The sequence below is a fragment of the Physeter macrocephalus genome, chromosome 18 (genome assembly GCF_002837175.3).
Source record: "Physeter macrocephalus isolate SW-GA chromosome 18, ASM283717v5, whole genome shotgun sequence".
Classification (NCBI taxonomy): domain Eukaryota; kingdom Metazoa; phylum Chordata; class Mammalia; order Artiodactyla; family Physeteridae; genus Physeter; species Physeter macrocephalus.
Window position 1 is genome coordinate 84,804,317 of NC_041231.1, and position 17,340 is coordinate 84,821,656.

Consider the following 17,340-nt stretch of genomic DNA (forward strand, 5'->3'; position numbering starts at 1 on the left):
CCCCACAGAACCCAGCACAGAGGCCTCGGAGGCCCCCGAGGAGCCCCTCCTGGGGGAGCTGACGGTGACAGGATCCTCCCCGGACTCGCTGAGCCTCTCCTGGACCGTCCCCCAGGGCCACTTCGACTCCTTCACCGTCCAGTACAAGGGCAGGGACGGGCCCCAGGTGGTGCGTGTCGGGGGCGAGGAGAGTGAGGTGACCGCTGGGGGCCTGGAGCCCGGGCGCAAGTACAAGATGCACCTGTACGGCCTGCACGGGGGGCGGCGTGTGGGCCCCGTGTCCACCGTGGGCGTGACCGGTGAGTGAGGGCGGGGCTCAGGCGGTCTCGGGGGAGAGCTACCTTTTCCTCATGGGTTATCTGGTTGACTGTTCTGCTCTTTCACCAGCCTTTGGTCCCCTTTTATGCCCTCCCTCCATAGCCCTGGGCCATGACCCGTGTGTAGTGCCCTGGCCTTTGCCAACCTACAGCCTCATTGCTCACAGTAACGTGGCCTCCTCTGATGGTCAATCACTGGCTCCCTCCAAGGGTGAAATGTGTCAGGCACAGACCAAGCGTGACATTACCAGAGTTTTCTTTTCTTTCCATCTTAATCACAAATCACAGCATTCTTTCTTATAACCAAAAAAAGGAAGAAAAAACAACCCAACATCGAACCACATTGAGATGATTAAGTAATTAGACAACATCTCTAAAATCACCTATTATGGCATCATTGAAATGTTTCAACATAAGACAATTACTTTATATTATTACAATAAAGAAAGAGTTTAAAATTTTTGTAAGGAGGCTAATCACAACCACTTGAAAATAACTTGCACGGTAAGACAACTGGAAGGAAACGCCTGTGGGATGCATGGTTTGTGAGACAGGATAGAATGTTCCAGTACTTTTTTTCTGTTTTATTCCATTATGTGTCGTTTACATTTTCTTAAATGACAAACATTTCTTTTATAATCAGGAAAAAAAATTTTTCAAAATGTCTTCTCTCCTGTATTTCTTCTGTCTTTCCCCCTCATGATTCTTGCAACTTATTTCATTTCTGATTATGAAAAAGTTACAATTTCTAGTCTCTAAGAAATTAGGAGAAAAAAATCACAAGGTGAATTAAATTCCAAAATTGCAGTCAGGCTGGCTTCTCTAAGTCACCGTCAGCCCGATTCTTATGCCTGGTGACAGTATTTCACCAGAGTTCCTCTGCATGTGGAAGAACACAGCCCCTCTGTGAGTCAGTCTTTTGCGGGGAGAGTCGCTGCCTCTGTGAGGTTCACTCTCCTCTCCTGAAGATACTCCAGACAGAGGAACCCTCTATCATGCAAATCACAAGCACATGCAAAGTACGGAGGGACCCATGTCCCCACTCCACATCCTCCACCGGCTTACTAATTTTTATAACTCAGGATTTCTTTTTAAGTCTGTATTTTTCTGTGAAAAGAATATAGCAACATGATGGAAAGTTTGGAGGGTAGGGAAAAAAATCTCTTATTGGACCACCTTCTGACCCAAGAACCACCATTCATAACAATGTACATAACACACACATCCTCTCTTTCTGCATTTTCCATGCAGCGCATGTTTTAAGGTTGCCGAGTATTCATACAATTCTTGGCTCTTACTTTTTTTGTACGCAAGTTACACTGAGAGCATTTATCATGTGGCTACACAACCTGCATTAATCATCATGTTAATGGTTATTTGATGCTTCATGGTGAAAGTGCCATAACAAAATTAATCTTCTTCTGTGGTTCCTTTGGAGCCCTGACACATTTTGCTGTCATGAATAATCCCAAAATGAACTCCTGTGATACAACTTTTCCTGCTTTTTAATAATTTTCTTAGGATAGCTGCCCAGAAATGAGATTATTGGGCCAAAGGAAATGAGCAGTATCTTGGCTCCTGACATGTCCGAATTGCCTTCTGAAGGTTCATGGTGCATGCCAGCCAGTATGTGATGGCGTCAAGCCCGTCTCAGTCTCTCTAGCATGGAGTCACCAAGTGGCACACCCAGAGGCTGAGCAAGCCTCCAATCCTGCAGCTTGAGGAGTATTTTGCTGGATGCACCTGGTTGTCCCTGTTGACGTCACCAGCAGGGCAAGTCACCATCTAAGCCTCTACCCCCAATCTCTCTTCTCAGCCCTCCAGGAGGTTGTGGAGGAGACCCCCAGCCCCACAGAACCCAGCACAGAGGCCCCGGAGCCCCCCAAAGAGCCTCTCTTGGGGGAACTGACGGTAACAGGATCCTCCCCAGACTCGCTGAGCCTCTCCTGGACCGTCCCCCAGGGCCACTTCGACTCCTTCACCGTCCAGTACAAGGGCAGGGACGGGCCCCAGGTGGTGCGTGTCGGGGGCGAGGAGAGTGAGGTGACCGCTGGGGGCCTGGAGCCCGGGCGCAAGTACAAGATGCACCTGTACGGCCTGCACGGGGGGCGGCGTGTGGGCCCCGTGTCCACCGTGGGCGTGACCGGTGAGTGAATTTGGGGGAGTGGGATGCGGGGTGGGGAAGACAGGTCCTGGAAGGGTTTCCCTTTATTACCATCTTTGTGAAAACATAAATATTCTAGAAAGCACGTCTTCTTTAGGACATCAGATGGCCTGAGGATCTTGTTAAAGGGCAGATTCAGATTCAGATTTGGGCTGGGGCCAGAGATTCTGCATTTCTAAGATCTTCCATGAGGGACTTCCTTAGTGGTCCAGTGGTTAAGAATCTGCCTTCCAATGCAGGGGACGCAGGTTCAATCCCTGGTCGGGGAACTAAGATCCCACATGCCGCAGGGCAACTAAGCCCGCGCGCTGCAACTACCAAGCACACGAGCCACAACTAGAGAGCCCGCGTGCCACAACTACTGAGGCCACGTGCCACAACTAGAGAGAGAAGCCCGTGTGCCACAATGAAAGATGCCACATGCCACAACAAGATCTCACGTGCCAGAGCTAAGACCCGATGCAGCCAAAAAAAAAAGCAAATGAAATCCTCCCTGATGCTGCTGCTGGTCCAAGGACCACACTTTGCTAAAGCTCCTCACAACAGAGGAATTGGACAGTCTCTTAGAATCTACTGAACAGAATCATACTTGCATCCCTGAGTCCTCTCAGAGGCTCAGCCTCTATGTAGTTGACTAGAGGCTGTGGAGGAAGACAGAGCGCGCTCAGAATGCAGTGTCTTGACAGAAACGCCCCCTAGCCTCGTCGTTTGGGTATTAACAGACTTATGACGCCTGTAGTTCAACAAAGATGTGGGTGGCCTGAGCCAAGTACTGAGCAAGTTCGCTGAGAGAAAGCTTGGATACGGCAGAGAAACCAGTTCTTATCCTTTGGGGCTTACAGGCAGGCTGTGAACCAGCAAATGGAGCAAAGGGGGATGTGTATGTGACAGGAAGCCCCGCGGCCAGACCAAGACTGGGCAGCGATGCCTACGCCCACCTGCCTGCCCACGGGTTCCCACGGGACAGCTGAGACCTGAGGTCGGGCAGGCGTTGCTTGGTGACACCTAGAGATAAGATGAAGGGTGCATCAGACCAACATCACAGCTGGTACAAAGCCTGGAAACTAGGAACATCACGGCACATGAGAGGATTTTGTATGAACTCCTCTGAGTCGGGGAGATGGTCTTGAGATGGGGGTGGAGAGGTAGGAAGAGATACGGGGGGAGAGCTCAGGAAGCCAGGGATTTCTCCAGGGGATAAAGAGGGTTGCTGCACAGTTTTAAGCTGCGACTCACACCATCAGATGTGCATCTAAAGGCTCATTCTGGCTTCCTGTGAAGAACAGATGGAGGAGGGAGGCAGAGAGACCATGGGGAGGTGATAACCCAGGTGACAGGTAAGGGCGGCCCAGACAGGGACGGTGGGGCTGCAGGCGTGGGGAGTGAGGAGACACAGGAGGAACTTGGGAGAGAGAATTGGATGCTCTGAGTCTGATGGCAGCTGGGGACAGGAACAGATCCAGGAAGACTCCAGGTTTCTGATTGGAGAAGTGGGGCAGGGGTTCTGAGCTGTTTGGGAGGCAAGACATTAGCCAACGGGAGTAAGATGCCATCGAGACCCCAGTGGAGGGAGGCCCAGAGCACAGTGGCCATGTGAGCCTGTGTCCTGGGAGGGGTGCTGGTAGGTAGGGGTTGAGGGCAGGGCGGATGAGGGTAAGGTGACAGGAAGGCAGACATTATAGGGACCAGAAAGAATAAGAGTTAGAGCTACTGTGGACACATCCTGTTCCTTATTATTTTATTTTTGTAATACACCACTTTATATGCTGAACTGAGGACTGAGGAGACCTCACCTGTCCTGTATGTCTCTGTCCAGATCCAGACTACAAAGCCATGACCACCCAAGCCCCGTCCACTGCGGCCCCCGAGCCTCCCGTCAAGCCGCAGCTGGGGGAGCTGGCAGTGTCAGACGCCACCCCCGAATCCCTGAGCCTCTCCTGGACCATCCCCGAGGGCCAGTTTGACCACTTCCTGATCCAGTACAAGAACGGGGACGGGCAGCCCAAGGCAGTGAGGGTGCCGGGATACGAGGACGGGGTCACCATCTCGGGCCTGGAGCCAGACCACAAGTACAAGATGAACCTGTACGGCTTCCATGACAGCCAGCGCGTGGGCCCCGTCTCTGTCATCGGGGTGACAAGTGAGTGGACGGTGGAAGCCCCAGGGTGGGACCTCGTGGGAGGATCACCCTCTCTCAGGTGATGGGTGAGTGGGGTGCAGGAGGCCCCTCTACTCGAGGCTGAGCCATGGTGCCCTTTGTGCGTCCTCCAGGCTCCCTGAGGACCAGTGTGTCCCCCTGGGCAGAGAAGGGCCTCTGTGAGCCATGCTGGTGGCTGCCCTGGTCCCCCACAGCTGACCCCGGAGGCTCCAGGCGTGTTTATGAGATGTCAGCTGAGCAGGACCACCCAGCCCCAAGGACGGGCTTCTCTGAACTGACTTCAGGGCCCGGAGCTGGGGCCAAGGCTTGGGAGGAGACCCAAGGACATCACCTGGGGTCCCTGCCTCACCCTCTCTGTGTCTCTCCTTCTCAGCTGCAGAGGAAGACACCCCCAGCCCCACAGAGATGGAGGAGACCCCCAGCCCCACAGAACCCAGCACAGAGGCCTCGGAGGCCCCCGAGGAGCCCCTCCTGGGGGAGCTGACGGTGACAGGATCCTCCCCGGACTCGCTGAGCCTCTCCTGGACCGTCCCCCAGGGCCACTTCGACTCCTTCACCGTCCAGTACAAGGGCAGGGACGGGCCCCAGGTGGTGCGTGTCGGGGGCGAGGAGAGTGAGGTGACCGCTGGGGGCCTGGAGCCCGGGCGCAAGTACAAGATGCACCTGTACGGCCTGCACGGGGGGCGGCGTGTGGGCCCCGTGTCCACCGTGGGCGTGACCGGTGAGTGAGAGGGCAGGCCCTGACTCCCAGGTTTCCCTCTGTTGCTCTCTTGTTTCGCCCTTTGGATCTCAGCACTCCTCACAAATGGGCCTCTGGGTCCCTTTCTTTTCTCACGTGGTGCTGACGATCCCGCCTCATCCTTGAATTGAGTGAGGGCTGATGGACGGTGTGTTCAGGGTCAGCTGGGCAAGTAGCCTGTGCCTCATACGTTTCAGCTTTCTTCCTGTCTTCATGATCTGGCAGCTCAAACTTGCTCAATTGTTCATGTGTGGCTTCTTCAGTCTCCCTAACCAAGCATTTTAGTGGCTCGGAGCGTGGCTGCAGAATCGGGTTCTCTAGGTTTGAATCCCGCTCTGAAGGCACTGGGTGATTTTCAAATGTTTCTTAACCTCTCTGTGCCGCAGATGCCCGTCAAATGAGGGTGATAAGGATAAAAGCATCTACTTCATCTGTTGTGTGAGGATTAAGCGTACTGTTTGTGAACTGCTTATAGCAATGCCTGGGACATGTTAAGCATTTAGAAGAGTTTGCTACAAGTGTTCATTTCATAGCCGGGGGACAGCCCTCCCTCTCTGGCCCAGGGTCCTGCCATTGACCACAGCCTCCTCTGCTCTGTTCCAGCCTCCCTGAATACAGAGCCCCCCGTGGCAGCCCGCCTGGGGGAGCTGGCTGTGGCAGCCGTGACCTCAGACACAGTGCACCTCTCCTGGACAGTGGAGCAGGGCCCCTTCGACTCCTTCCTGGTCCAATACAAGGATGTGCAGGAGCAGCCCCAGGCAGTGCCCGTGGGTGGACACCTCCGAGAGGTCTCGGTTTCGGGTCTGGCCCCGGGCCACAAGTACAAGTTCCTACTCTTCGGACTCCAGGATGAGAAACAACACGGTCCAGTCTCTGCAGACGCAAAGACCCGTGAGTGAGGGCTGGAGGCCGCCTTTAACCCTGGAGCCCCCTGACCATCCTCCACTCCCTTGTGGAATTTCACGTTTCTGTGCTCCACACTCCAGACCCATTTATTTACTGGGTCCAGTGAAATCCAGGCCCTGAGTACCCCCGTTACCCCCTCATTCCCATCCTACTCCTCCTACATCCCGAGGGACACTTGCTTTCTTGCCTGGCTCCTCTTTTATCCCTACTCCTCTGCCTTCCCTCTTCCTGACATGTGACCTGGTCACCCCCTCCCAGCACCCAGAGCCAGCGCCCAGAGCCCTAGCGCCGCGAGGAGGCTCTGTCGGCTTCATTTCTGTCACGTTCCATGCACGTATCTCTTTTCCAGTCCCAGACACTAAACCTTCTCTCCGCCTGGGGGAGCTGACAGTGACGGACGTGACCCCAGACTCCGTGGGCCTCTCCTGGACGGTCCCCGAGGGCGAATTTGACTCCTTCGTGGTTCAGTACAGGGACAGGGACGGGCAGCCCCACGTGGTGCCTGTGGCCTCAGACCAGCGCGAGATCACCATCCCCGGCCTGGAGCCCAGTAGCAAATACAAGTTTCTGCTCTATGGGCTGGCAGGCAGGAAACGACTGGGCCCCATCTCTGCTGAAGGCAGCACGGGTGAGCCCTGGCCCTGCCTCCACCCCACTCTCCGCCCCCCACCCCCACCCTCCGGGCTTTTCCAGAGCTTCCTTTCATCTGAGCCCCAGAGTTGGCCCCGGGGCCTTCCCGCAAAGTTTATTCTCCTCTCTTCAGCCTTGGCATGACAATCCTAACACCAAAAGCAAATATTTATTGAGTCCCTACTGAATGCCAGGCACTGTTCCAAGCATTTATTTCCTTCATTCACTGATTGGCAGTATAATAAAAAGAACTCAGACTTTGGAGCCAAGCAGACCTGTGTTCAAATTCTGATTGCCAGCTGTGTGGCCTTCAACAGGCCACTTCTTTACCTTGAACCTCAGTTTCCACACCTGCATGACGGTTATGACTAAAATGTACTGGGGTTCAATAAATGTTCACATCCTCCTCCCTTCATTCCAGCTCTGTGGCAAGAAGTGGAAAATATGGGAGGGTTTGGCTGCAAAAAGACTATGGAAAAATCTGGTGTCTTGTGCCCAGTACTCAGCCCCCGAGGAAGGGATGGAGGTGGGTCACTGACCCTTACCCCACCTCCAGGACCATGAGTCACCCTGGCCAGACAAGGATGGGGCGCTCGGCCAGTTGGGGCCTGGGGCTCTCAGACTCCGTAATTCCCTTCCCCAGACCTTCATTGTGGAGACTGGATACAGGCTTCTCCAACCCCCGTCAGTCAGTACCCACACCCACCTAGACAAGTCTCTTTTGTGCTCTGCTCTGCCCTTTGTCCGCTCAGCTCCGTCCCCTGGCTTCTCCCACTGCCTGACCCAGCCGCCCTGGTCTGGTGGTGTTAGTGCAGGGCTGGGGAAGCGGGTGGAAAGGCGGGCCCAGGCTGATGGTGAGTGAGGGCGAGTTTATGGCTGGGCGATGGGAGCCTGTGAGCTTGGCTGGCTGTCCCGCCCAGCTCTGACTATTTGGGGCCATCTCCCTGACAACCCAGACACCCTCTGGGAGCCCTTCTCAGCTCTGGCCACACTCCTGCTCTGGGGGGCTGGGGGTCAGAGGGAAACTGAGGCCCTCCCTGCAGTCCCAGCCACAACTCTTTCATGAGGTGCTCTTTTATGCATTTACTGCACCCTGATCTCAGAGTGGGGGAGTGGGGGCAGGAAGGAGTTTGGGCAGCGGCCTCCAGAGGAGGAAACTGGGCTCCTTCGTACAAGGCAGGGCTGGAGCAGCCTGCCTGTCTCCCCAGGTGGCTGACCCTCGCTCCTCCCAGAAGTTGCCAGGGCTGAGGTAAAGGCAGCTCTTAACTAAGGTTTTCTCCCTCCGGCCCCGCTCTCCCTACAGCTCCCCTGAAGACGGAGCGGCAGCGCCCACCCCGCCTGGGGGAGCTGACAGTGACAGACGAGACCTCGGATTCTCTGCGCCTCTTGTGGACAGTGGCCCAGGGCCCCTTTGACTCCTTTGTGGTCCAGTACAGGGACACAGATGGGCAGCCCTCGGCGGTGCCCGTGGCCGCAGACCAGAGGGAGGTCACCATAGAGGGCCTGGAGCCTGGCAGGAAGTACAAATTTCTGCTCTATGGGCTCCTCAGAGGACAGCGCCTGGGCCCCGTCTCTGTCCTGGGAATGACAGGTGAGCAGGAGGCTGTCCTGATTGGTCCTAGCCGACCGGCCTGAGTGGGTGTCCTCACACCTCTGTGCTGAAGGTCTGGCAGGAGTGGGCGAGGTAGAGCGGTAAGGGGGCCCTGCACAGGGCTCAGGGGAGGAAGAGCCTCGGAACCAGCGTGATCGAGGGGTCGGTCAGAAGCAGGAGGCAGGACAGGTGGCAAGGCAAAGCCCTGGCAGCGGTCCCTAATCTGCAACCCCCGCCCAGCCCCAGTGCTGCCAGCTGCTCCCCATTACTCTACTGGGGCGGCTATTACCTCCTGGCACGCTGGCCTTGCCCAGATGAGGGCAAACCCCCTCCCGTGGATGAGTCAGGAGCATTTCCTCAAATGGAAAATTACTGGAAAACAAAGCAGGCCAGGGGCATAGAAACCAACAGGAGCGGCTGCACTGACGGAGTTCCCCTTCCAGATTTCCTAACACCCACCTCAAATCAGCCTGGCGGTGGCGGGGCCGACCTGCCCGGCAGGATGCGCCCTTCGAGTTCACCAGCCAGTTCCATCCTCAGCTCTTCTCAGCAGGGAGGACCACGTGCCCTGAGCTCAGGGAGGGACCGAGTTAGTCCTGCCTCAAGCCATGGCACCAGGCGCCCTGGCAGGTTGGGGAGGGAACAGGGCCCGTGCAGACATCTAGAGTGGGGCGCGCTGAGACATCGGGGTGAAGGAGGAGAAAGCAAGCACCGGATTCAGACAGCAAAGGAGCCCCACAGAGAGGTCATGGGGCCACTGGGCTGGCACTCAGAGAGGCCGAGGGGTGGCAGGAGTCAGTGCCCAAGTGGGGATGTGGCAGATTCAAGAGAAGGAAGATGCTAGGAGAGCCTCAGTCCCTGCCTTCCCTCCACGCTGCCGTGGCCGGGACCATGAGGTCCCCTGCCTCGGCCAGCCCCGATCCCCTCTCTGGAGGGTGAGATGGAGTGGGAGGGCCCCGCCGCCCCCGTCCCCACCAACCCCGCTCAGCTTCTCTCTGGGCTTCTCCCACGCAGCCCCAGAAGAGGCCATGCCAGCACCCTGGCACCTGGCCACGGAGGCCCCCGAGCCCCCTGAAGGGCCCCGCCTGGGGGCACTGGCAGTGAAGGACGTGTCCCCGGACGCCCTACGCCTCTCATGGAGCGTGGCCCAGGGCCCCTTTGACTCCTTCGTGGTCCAGTATCAGAGCACAGGTGGGGAGCCCCAGGCCTTGCTCGTGGGTGGCGACCAGAACAAGGTCCTCGTGTCAGGCCTGGAGCCCAGCACCTCCTACAAGTTCTTCCTCTACGGCTTGCATGAAGGGAAGCGCCTGGGGCCCGTCTCAGCCGAGGGCACCACAGGTACCGTCAGGGTAGGGCCTGGCCTTGCCTGCCTCTAGTCTGGGACTGAAGAGGCAAAAGGGGGTATCCAGAAGCGGTGACCATAGGGAAAGAACACCGCGAGGGCGCCATGGAGGGAGGAAGGGGCGCGTGCGCAGCCTTCGGCTCTACGCGTACATGTTGTCGTTATGTCCGACCCGTGGGAGCCAGCCCCTCGTTAGCTCCATTTTGCAGATGAGGAAATGAGGGCCAGGGTGGGGTGGTGGAAGGGATCTAGCCCCAGGTCACCTAGCTGGTGTGCTTCTGTCTCCAAACCCTTCTTTCCCACCCACTCTGCAGGGCCAGCTCCTGCTGGCCAGACCCCCGGAGAGCCAGGGCCGCGCCTATCCCACCTGTCGGTGACTGATGTGACCACCAATTCGCTGCGGCTCGACTGGGAGGCCCCACCCGAGGCCTTTGACTCCTTCCTGCTCCGCTTTGGGGTCCCGTCACCGAGCACTCTGGAGCTGCATCCACGTTCCCCGCTGCAGCGGGAGCTGACGGTGCCAGGGACACGGCGCTCGGCTGTGCTCCGGGACCTGAGTCCAGGGACCCTGTACACCCTTACGTTGTATGGGCTGCGCGGGCCTCACAAGGCCGACAGCGTCCAGGGCACAGCCCGGACCCTCAGCCCAGGTAAGGCCCCATGCTGGGCACATACACATGCTGCCCCAAAGCGGGGGTCTCTGTACTCCCTAGGGTGGCACCTAGTGCCTCAGCCAGAGGGGAAGTTGGTGGGTGGTGGCGAGCTTGGAGTCTGCGGAGCGGCTTCCATTTCTAGGTCTAGAGGAAAGGCGGGGTGGTGAGCACGTCCGGAGGCCGTGGGGCCCAGGGAGGAGGAGGAGGGCGGGAAGCCCGGGGCAGGAGCCTCCCTGCCCTCTGCCCTCACCATGATTGCTTGGCACATGTGTCCCGTCAGCTCTGGAGCGCCCCCGTGACCTCCAGTTCAGCGAGATCGGGGAGACGTCAGCCAAGGTCAGCTGGATGCCCCCCCCGTCCAGAGTGGACAGCTTCAAAGTTTCCTACCAGCTGGCAGATGGAGGTGATACCCTCTTGCCCGTGTGTCACTTGCTCCATTCCTCCTGCGCCCCGTGCCCTGCCCACCCTGCAGCTCCTCCTGGCTTCCCTGGCCGCCTCCCCAGCCCAATGTGTTTTCAGGGGAGCCGCAGAGTGTTCAGGTGGATGGCCGAGCCCGGACCCAGAAACTCGAGGGGCTCGTCCCAGGCGCTCACTACGACGTCACCGTGGTCTCCGTCCGTGGCTTTGAGGAGAGTGAGCCTCTCACAGGCTTCCTTACCACGGGTGAGACTGTCTGGGACCCGGGCAGGAAGTAGGGGGAGAAAATGCAGGCACGGGTGGGAGTTGAGAGTGAACGGGGAAAGGGAAAGGGGGTGTTGGAGGCGCCAGTGGCAGACGAGAGGTCCAGCAGAGTTTGGGAAGGCGAGGAGTGGGGAGAGCAGCGGGGACAGCTCTGGGCCCCTCCCTTCTCCCAGTTCCTGACGGCCCCACCCAGCTGCGTGCACTGAACCTGACGGAAGGATCCGCCCTGCTGCTTTGGCAGCCCCCCCAGGCCCCGGTGGATACCTATGACATCAAGGTCACAGCCCCAGGAGGTGAGCAGGGCTGAGGCCCCTGGAGGGGACTGGTCAGGGTGGGAGAGCAGAGGGCAGGCTGGGCTCCGGCACGGCAGCCGCTGATGCCCCAGCCCCTCTCCCAGCGCCCTCGCTACAGGGCTCGGCCCCTGGCAGCGCCGTGGACTACCCCCTGCAAGGCCTTGAGCTCCACACCAACTACACGGCGACCCTGCATGGCCTTCGGGGCCCCAGCCTCACCTCCCCAGCCAGCATCACCTTCACCACAGGTACGGTCTGTGAGGTGCGTTGGGGGGCGGGGAAGGAGCGAGAGAGCCAGGCTGGGCCTCATCCCCATCTTCTCTTCCTCCCCCTCCCAGGGTTGGAGGCCCCCCAGGACTTGGAGGCCAAGGAGGTGACCCCCCGCACAGCCCTGCTCACTTGGATCGCGCCCCCAGTCCCCCCAACTGGCTACCTGCTCAGCTTCAACACCCCTGGTGGACAGACCCAGGTGCCCTCACCCCTGCCACTCCGCCAGCTCCCTCCCTGGGCTCCCGTCGGGGAAGTGCTGCCTCTGCCTCCCGGGTGGGGCCCCCCTCTCCCTCCCCTGACCCGCCCCTTGTCTGTTCCACAGGAGATCCTGCTCCCAGGAGGGGTCACCTCTCACCAGCTTCACGGCCTCTTTCCCTCCACCCCCTATAGCGTGTGGCTCCGGGCCATGTGGGACCACAGCTTCACTCCGCCCGTGTCCACTTCCTTCACCACTGGTACTCAGGCGCTGGGACCTGAGGTTGGGGGCTGAGTGTGCAGTGGGCGTCTAGAACCTGGAAAAAGGACTGGACCCTCACTCTCCTCTCCCCAGGTGGACTTCGGATCCCCTTCCCCCGGGACTGTGGGGAGGAGATGCAGAACGGGCCCAGCACCTCAAGGACCACCACCATCTTCCTCAACGGCAACCGCGAGCGGCCCCTGAACGTCTTTTGTGACATGGAGACCGATGGGGGCGGCTGGCTGGTGGGTGGCAGTCAGAAGCCCAGGGGTCTGCACAGGGCAGGGTTGCTGTGCCCGGGGCCATAGGCTGATGGGGTGCCCCCACCTGCTTCCAGGTGTTCCAGCGCCGCATGGATGGAAAAACTGACTTCTGGAGGGACTGGGAGGCCTATGCCCACGGTTTTGGGAACATCTCCGCGGAGTTCTGGCTGGGTTAGTGCCTCACAGGGACTGCGGGACCGGGGGAGGGAGGGGGGCCCTGTGGACGCGAGGACCCTCATGAGCACACATTCCCCACCCCCAGGCAACGAGGCCCTGCACAGCCTGACCAAAGCCGGCGACTACTCCTTGCGTGTGGACCTGCGGGATGGGGACGAGGCCGTGTTTGCCCAGTACGACTCCTTCCAAGTAGACTCGGCCGATGAGTACTACCGCCTCCACCTGGAAGGCTACCGCGGCACTGCAGGTGAGGGGTGCGCCTGGGGGTGGGGGGCAGGGACGGGGTGGGGATGGGGCGGAGAGGCCCTCACTGCTCCTTCCACGCCCCGCCCAGGGGACTCCATGAGCTACCACAGCGGCAGCGTCTTCTCTGCCCGTGACCGAGACCCCAACAACTTGCTCATCTCCTGCGCCGTCTCTTACCGAGGGGCCTGGTGGTATAGGAACTGCCACTATGCCAACCTCAACGGGCTCTACGGGAGCACAGTGGACCACCAGGTGAGAGGTCCAGGAGGCAGCACGGAGCTGGGGCTCAGCCTGCCTGGGTGTTTGTGACGCACAGTGTGACAAGACAAGTTACTGAGCCGCTCGGCGCCCCAGGGCCCTTGTCTGTGAAATGGAACAGTAATGCCAATCTCTGCAAGTTTTTTCTCGAGGAGAAGATGATTTATTGGATGTAAAGGGACAGCTCAGGATTCAGCCTCAGTCCTTTGTAGTTGAGGGTTTAAGAAGGATAAAGGGAGGGAGGATCCTTGATGGGTTTGTGGGAACCATCTCGCCAGAGGGGAGCGGAGGTGAGGTGCGAGCAGATGGGATGTCAGGCTTTGACTCTCTCTCAACAACCCCTCCCCAGGGAGTGAGCTGGTACTACTGGAAGGGCTTTGACTTCTCCGTGCCCTTCACGGAAATGAAGCTGAGACCAAGAAGCTACCGGCCCCCGGGCAGGGGAGGCTGAGCCGCTGCTCACCCCTCCAGCGCCCTACCATGACTGCCGAGCACTGAGGGGTTGCGCTCAGAGAAGAGCCGGGGGGCCACCTTCACCATCCAGCCGCCGGAGGAAGCCTTCTCCACCCGCGATCTCACAGCACCATGTTTACAGGGGGGAGGGAAGGGGTTTGTACGGGAGCAATAAAAGGAGGAACCGAGGCGAGTCCTGGCCCCGTCACTGGTCATTGGCGCTCGGCCACGCCCCGCCCTCCGCGCCCCCGGGGCTGCAGCCGCACCTGGAAAGGCTGAATCTTGAGGTTGACGCCGCAGTAGGGATGGGGCTGCAGCGAGGGCAGGGCGCCCGCGGGCGACAGCAGCGTGAAGGCCTGCAGCAGTTGCCCCAGCACCACGAAGAGCTCGAGGCGCGCCAGCGGCTCGCCCAGGCACACGCGCGCCCCGCAGCCAAAGGCCAGCGCGCTGGGGTTCGCGCCCGGATCCAGGAAGCGGTCTGCGGGCGGAAGGACGGACCCGGGGTTCAGCGGCCGCCGGCACTCGGCCCCCGCCGCCCCCGCGCCCCGGGCACCCGCCCCGCCACGCACCCGGCCGGAACTCGTGCGGCCGCTCCCACACAGTCTCGTCCAGGTGGGCACCTTGGAGGTTGGGGATGACAACCGTGCCCTCGGGGATGTCGTAGCCGAAGATGCTGAGGGGCAGGGTTAAGTTAGAGGCCCGCCAGGACCCCGCTGGGGCCTTGGCCCATCGGCCCTGCCCCCTCGGGAGTCACCTGCTAGCCCGCGTGGCGCGGTGCGGCAAGGCCAGGGGCACGACGGGCCGCAGGCGCAGCACCTCAGCGATGGTGGCGTTGAGCAAGGGCAGCCGAGCGCGGTCCTTGTATGGGATTCGGGAGCCCGAGGCCCCGGGGCCCAGCTCGCGATCCAACTCCTCCTGCAGTCGCCGCTGAATCTGGGAACGGGGTGGGTGGGGGTGGGGGGGGCAAGCCCGAGGTCCGGAGCCGAGCCCTGCCGCTGGCCGACCCACGGCTGCCCAGCCTCCCACCGCTCCCTGGAGCAGCTCACCGGAGAGTCTGTGCCAAGTAGGAGAGCCCCCTCCCAGCCCGCCCCAGACTCACTCCCCCCAACCCCCTCCCAACACAGCCTGCGGCGGGTTCAGCGAGCTGGGTCCCCGCTGCCCTGGCCGGGCTGCCTCCAGGGCATACCTCAGGGTGGTGAAGCAGGAACGCCACAGCCCAGGAAAGGGTGTTTGCCGTGGTCTCAGTGCCACCGATGAAAAGGTCCACCACGGACATATGCACGTGCCCTTCGAGGAGCTGCCCGGGGCCCTCTTCCACTCTTTGCTTCCCCAGGCCCTGGAGCATGTAGTCAGTCGTGTCCCTCCATTGGCCGGCCACCATGCTCTCCTGGAGAGGGGAGGAGGAGCCAGCCTGAGTGCCTGGCTTGGGGGCGGGTGGGGGGTGGGTTCAGCGGGGGGCAGCAGGTCCGGGACTGGTGGGGTGCCAAAGAAGCTGCCTAGCTCTGGGGCAGTAGCATCACTGCGGTGGGCTGAGGAGGAGCCCGGTGCACGCACGGTTCCCACCTTGTGCTGCCTCAGCTGCTTCTCTACAATGTGGTCCCTGTTCTCCATGGCCTGCTTCAGCCTCCAGAGCCCGGGGTTGGGGAAGAACTGGGGCAGACGGCAAGAGAGTGTAGCTGCTGGGAAGGGAGCCTCTTCCCCACCTCCACCCTGTCTCCCAGGACCAGGTGTGTCGGGGCTCCACCTCCTCACCCTGAGAAAGGGAACCATGTCCAAAATTTGGATGGACCAGTGGTCCCAGGTTTTCATCAAGTCCTGGACACAGTCGTGAAAGGCATGTACTAAGGTGTCCTCCTGCCGGAAAAGGAGGGAATCCTTTCGGTTCAGGACCAGGAGAGGGTCAGGGAGGGGCTGGGGGGCGGGCCCAAGCCTATGTGAGGGCAAGAGAGCCTTGACCTTGTCTCCAAAGGTGAGGTAACAGATGATGCTGCAGGTGAGGAGAGAGAATTCCTTCTGGATGGTCACGGGGGCGCCAGCCTGGGCTTTCATGCGCTGAGGAGAAGCAGCATGAACGAAATAGGGAGGCTGCCGGGAGGGGCGAAGCTGACCTGGGCCAGCGGTGGGAGTCGAGCCTCACCTCACAGAACTCCTGGGTCAGCTGCTGCACCCGGGGCTCCATGGAGCTGCGGACGCCCAGCAGCAGGGCTGAGCGCGTGAGTTTCTTGTGGGCCTTCCAGAGCACGGAGTAGTCCCCTAGTGAGATGTCCTGGCAGTGCTGACACACCAGCTGGTCTGTGAGTAGGGGTTGGGGGCAGGGGGTCGAACTGACCAAGGAAGCCACGGGCCTGACCTTCCCTGCCTCCCATAGCCCCTGCTTCTTCCATCAAGAAATGCCCCCCCCACCCCTTACAGGACGGTATCTGGGGTCTGCCGGCAAAGTCCACCCACTTCCTGATCAGGGCCTCCTCAATGGTCCTCTTGGAGTTCAGCACCACCACATCTGGGGGAGAGGAAAAGCAGGGTGTCAGCAGGGAGAGGACCCCACCTCCACGCCGCTGTGGGGCGAGGGAGGGAGCAGACGCTCACCTTGCAGCCCGAGGCGGAGCCGGTAGATGGGCCCGAGTTTCTGAGTCAGGCTAAGCAGATAGATGGGGAGGTTGGGCCGCAGCAGGTGCAGGAAGCCGGGGACAAGAGGTGGGAGGCGGAGGCTCCTGAGCTTCCACCGGCCCCACAGCAGGCAAGTGCCGACTAGCAGGGGCAGCAGCAGCAGCCCTACGAGTACCATGGCTGGAGACGCAGGCAGGGCCCCAAGCCTGGCCACCTGGAGCTCTTGAGACCTCCAGCCATCTGGCTACTTGGGCTGTTCTGAGGCCTCCCTTGACTCCTTCCCTCAGGTCCTTGCCCACTGTCCCGCCCACAAAATAGCATATTCCTGGAATGGCACCAGCCCTCTTGGCCTTCGAAAATCCACATATCAAAGAGCAGGCCTTTTTCCATTCATCTATCAAGAAGAAAGGAAGGGAAACACAGCCCTGACCTTCTTCAGCCAGCATCAGCTTTCTGCCTCCACATCAACCATGCAAGAAAGAAAACATGTCCGCTCTTGGGCCTGAGCCCTCTCCCCACCCCCACCGCACCCCCCAACCCTGCCACCTCGGACCAGCTTACTGCCACGGACTTTGTCTCAGAGAGAAAAATGACAACCCCTGCCTAATACGCCCTCCCAGACTGCCTGAAGAACAAAAGCAGATGAAAGGGATCTGTGTGTTTTTTCTTTTCACCTACAGCTAGGGGAACCAGAGGTCCTGGTTTGCCTGCGTTATCCCAGTTTACACCTGTAGTCCCAGTGTAATCACTGACAGCGCCTCATTTCACTCTCAAAAGTTGAAGAAGTAAATGGTCCCTTAATTTGGAGCTCTTCCCATGTAACCTAATGCTCTTTGGTTGCAAGCAAAAGAGACCCCCTTGAGCTGGCTGGAGCCCAAATTAAGAATTGTTGTACAAATACAGGGGTATCTCACGGAACCCAAGAGCGGGAAAGTAGAAGGGACCTCGCTGGCCTTGGAAGGCCAGGGATAGGGAACGAAGAAGCCCTAGAGATGGGGCTGCTTGCTCACTCTTGGTTCCTCCGTCCTCTTAGTCTGCTGTCTCCTCCCACCCTGCAGTCAAGCTGATTGCGCTCCCAGGTGCAGGCAGAACAGGACTGCCTTCTGGGTTAGAGTCCACAGATTACAGGTTTAGC

At 59.6% G+C, this 17,340-nt stretch overlaps 2 protein-coding genes across 4 annotated transcripts in view; one reads left to right on the top strand and one right to left on the bottom strand.

The window, feature by feature from the left end:
* TNXB (tenascin XB) overlaps positions 1–13,619 on the top strand; it is a 76,722-nt gene extending 63,103 nt beyond the window's left edge. The window contains exons 25-44 of one of the 3 annotated variants that reach the window (XM_055079501.1): positions 9–299; positions 2,134–2,463; positions 4,298–4,621; positions 5,013–5,360; positions 5,982–6,269; positions 6,634–6,912; positions 8,218–8,505; positions 9,520–9,843; positions 10,162–10,497; positions 10,781–10,903; positions 11,020–11,163; positions 11,355–11,474; positions 11,579–11,722; positions 11,813–11,943; positions 12,067–12,199; positions 12,295–12,446; positions 12,539–12,635; positions 12,727–12,888; positions 12,976–13,139; positions 13,495–13,619. In XM_055079501.1, the coding sequence (XP_054935476.1) occupies positions 9–299; positions 2,134–2,463; positions 4,298–4,621; positions 5,013–5,360; positions 5,982–6,269; positions 6,634–6,912; positions 8,218–8,505; positions 9,520–9,843; positions 10,162–10,497; positions 10,781–10,903; positions 11,020–11,163; positions 11,355–11,474; positions 11,579–11,722; positions 11,813–11,943; positions 12,067–12,199; positions 12,295–12,446; positions 12,539–12,635; positions 12,727–12,888; positions 12,976–13,139; positions 13,495–13,596 (4,280 nt within the window). In that variant the 3' untranslated portion in view covers positions 13,597–13,619. Of the gene's footprint in view, positions 1–8; positions 300–2,133; positions 2,464–4,297; positions 4,622–5,012; positions 5,361–5,981; positions 6,270–6,633; positions 6,913–8,217; positions 8,506–9,519; positions 9,844–10,161; positions 10,498–10,780; positions 10,904–11,019; positions 11,164–11,354; positions 11,475–11,578; positions 11,723–11,812; positions 11,944–12,066; positions 12,200–12,294; positions 12,447–12,538; positions 12,636–12,726; positions 12,889–12,975; positions 13,140–13,494 lie in introns of those variants that run through there. The other 2 variants (XM_055079499.1, XM_055079500.1) reach the window with 2 other exon arrangements.
* A 173-nt stretch (positions 13,620–13,792) lies between these two features.
* CYP21A2 (cytochrome P450 family 21 subfamily A member 2) lies at positions 13,793–16,433 on the bottom strand. The gene is made up of 10 exons (XM_024121862.2): positions 16,185–16,433; positions 16,009–16,098; positions 15,736–15,890; positions 15,555–15,650; positions 15,351–15,452; positions 15,162–15,248; positions 14,785–14,985; positions 14,353–14,531; positions 14,168–14,271; positions 13,793–14,076 (listed from the first exon to the last, which is right to left on the bottom strand). Exons 1-10 carry the CDS (start codon positions 16,381–16,383, stop codon positions 13,811–13,813), a joined length of 1,479 nt encoding a protein of 492 aa, XP_023977630.1. The 5' UTR covers positions 16,384–16,433; the 3' UTR covers positions 13,793–13,810.
* Between the last annotated feature and the right edge of the window lie 907 nt (positions 16,434–17,340).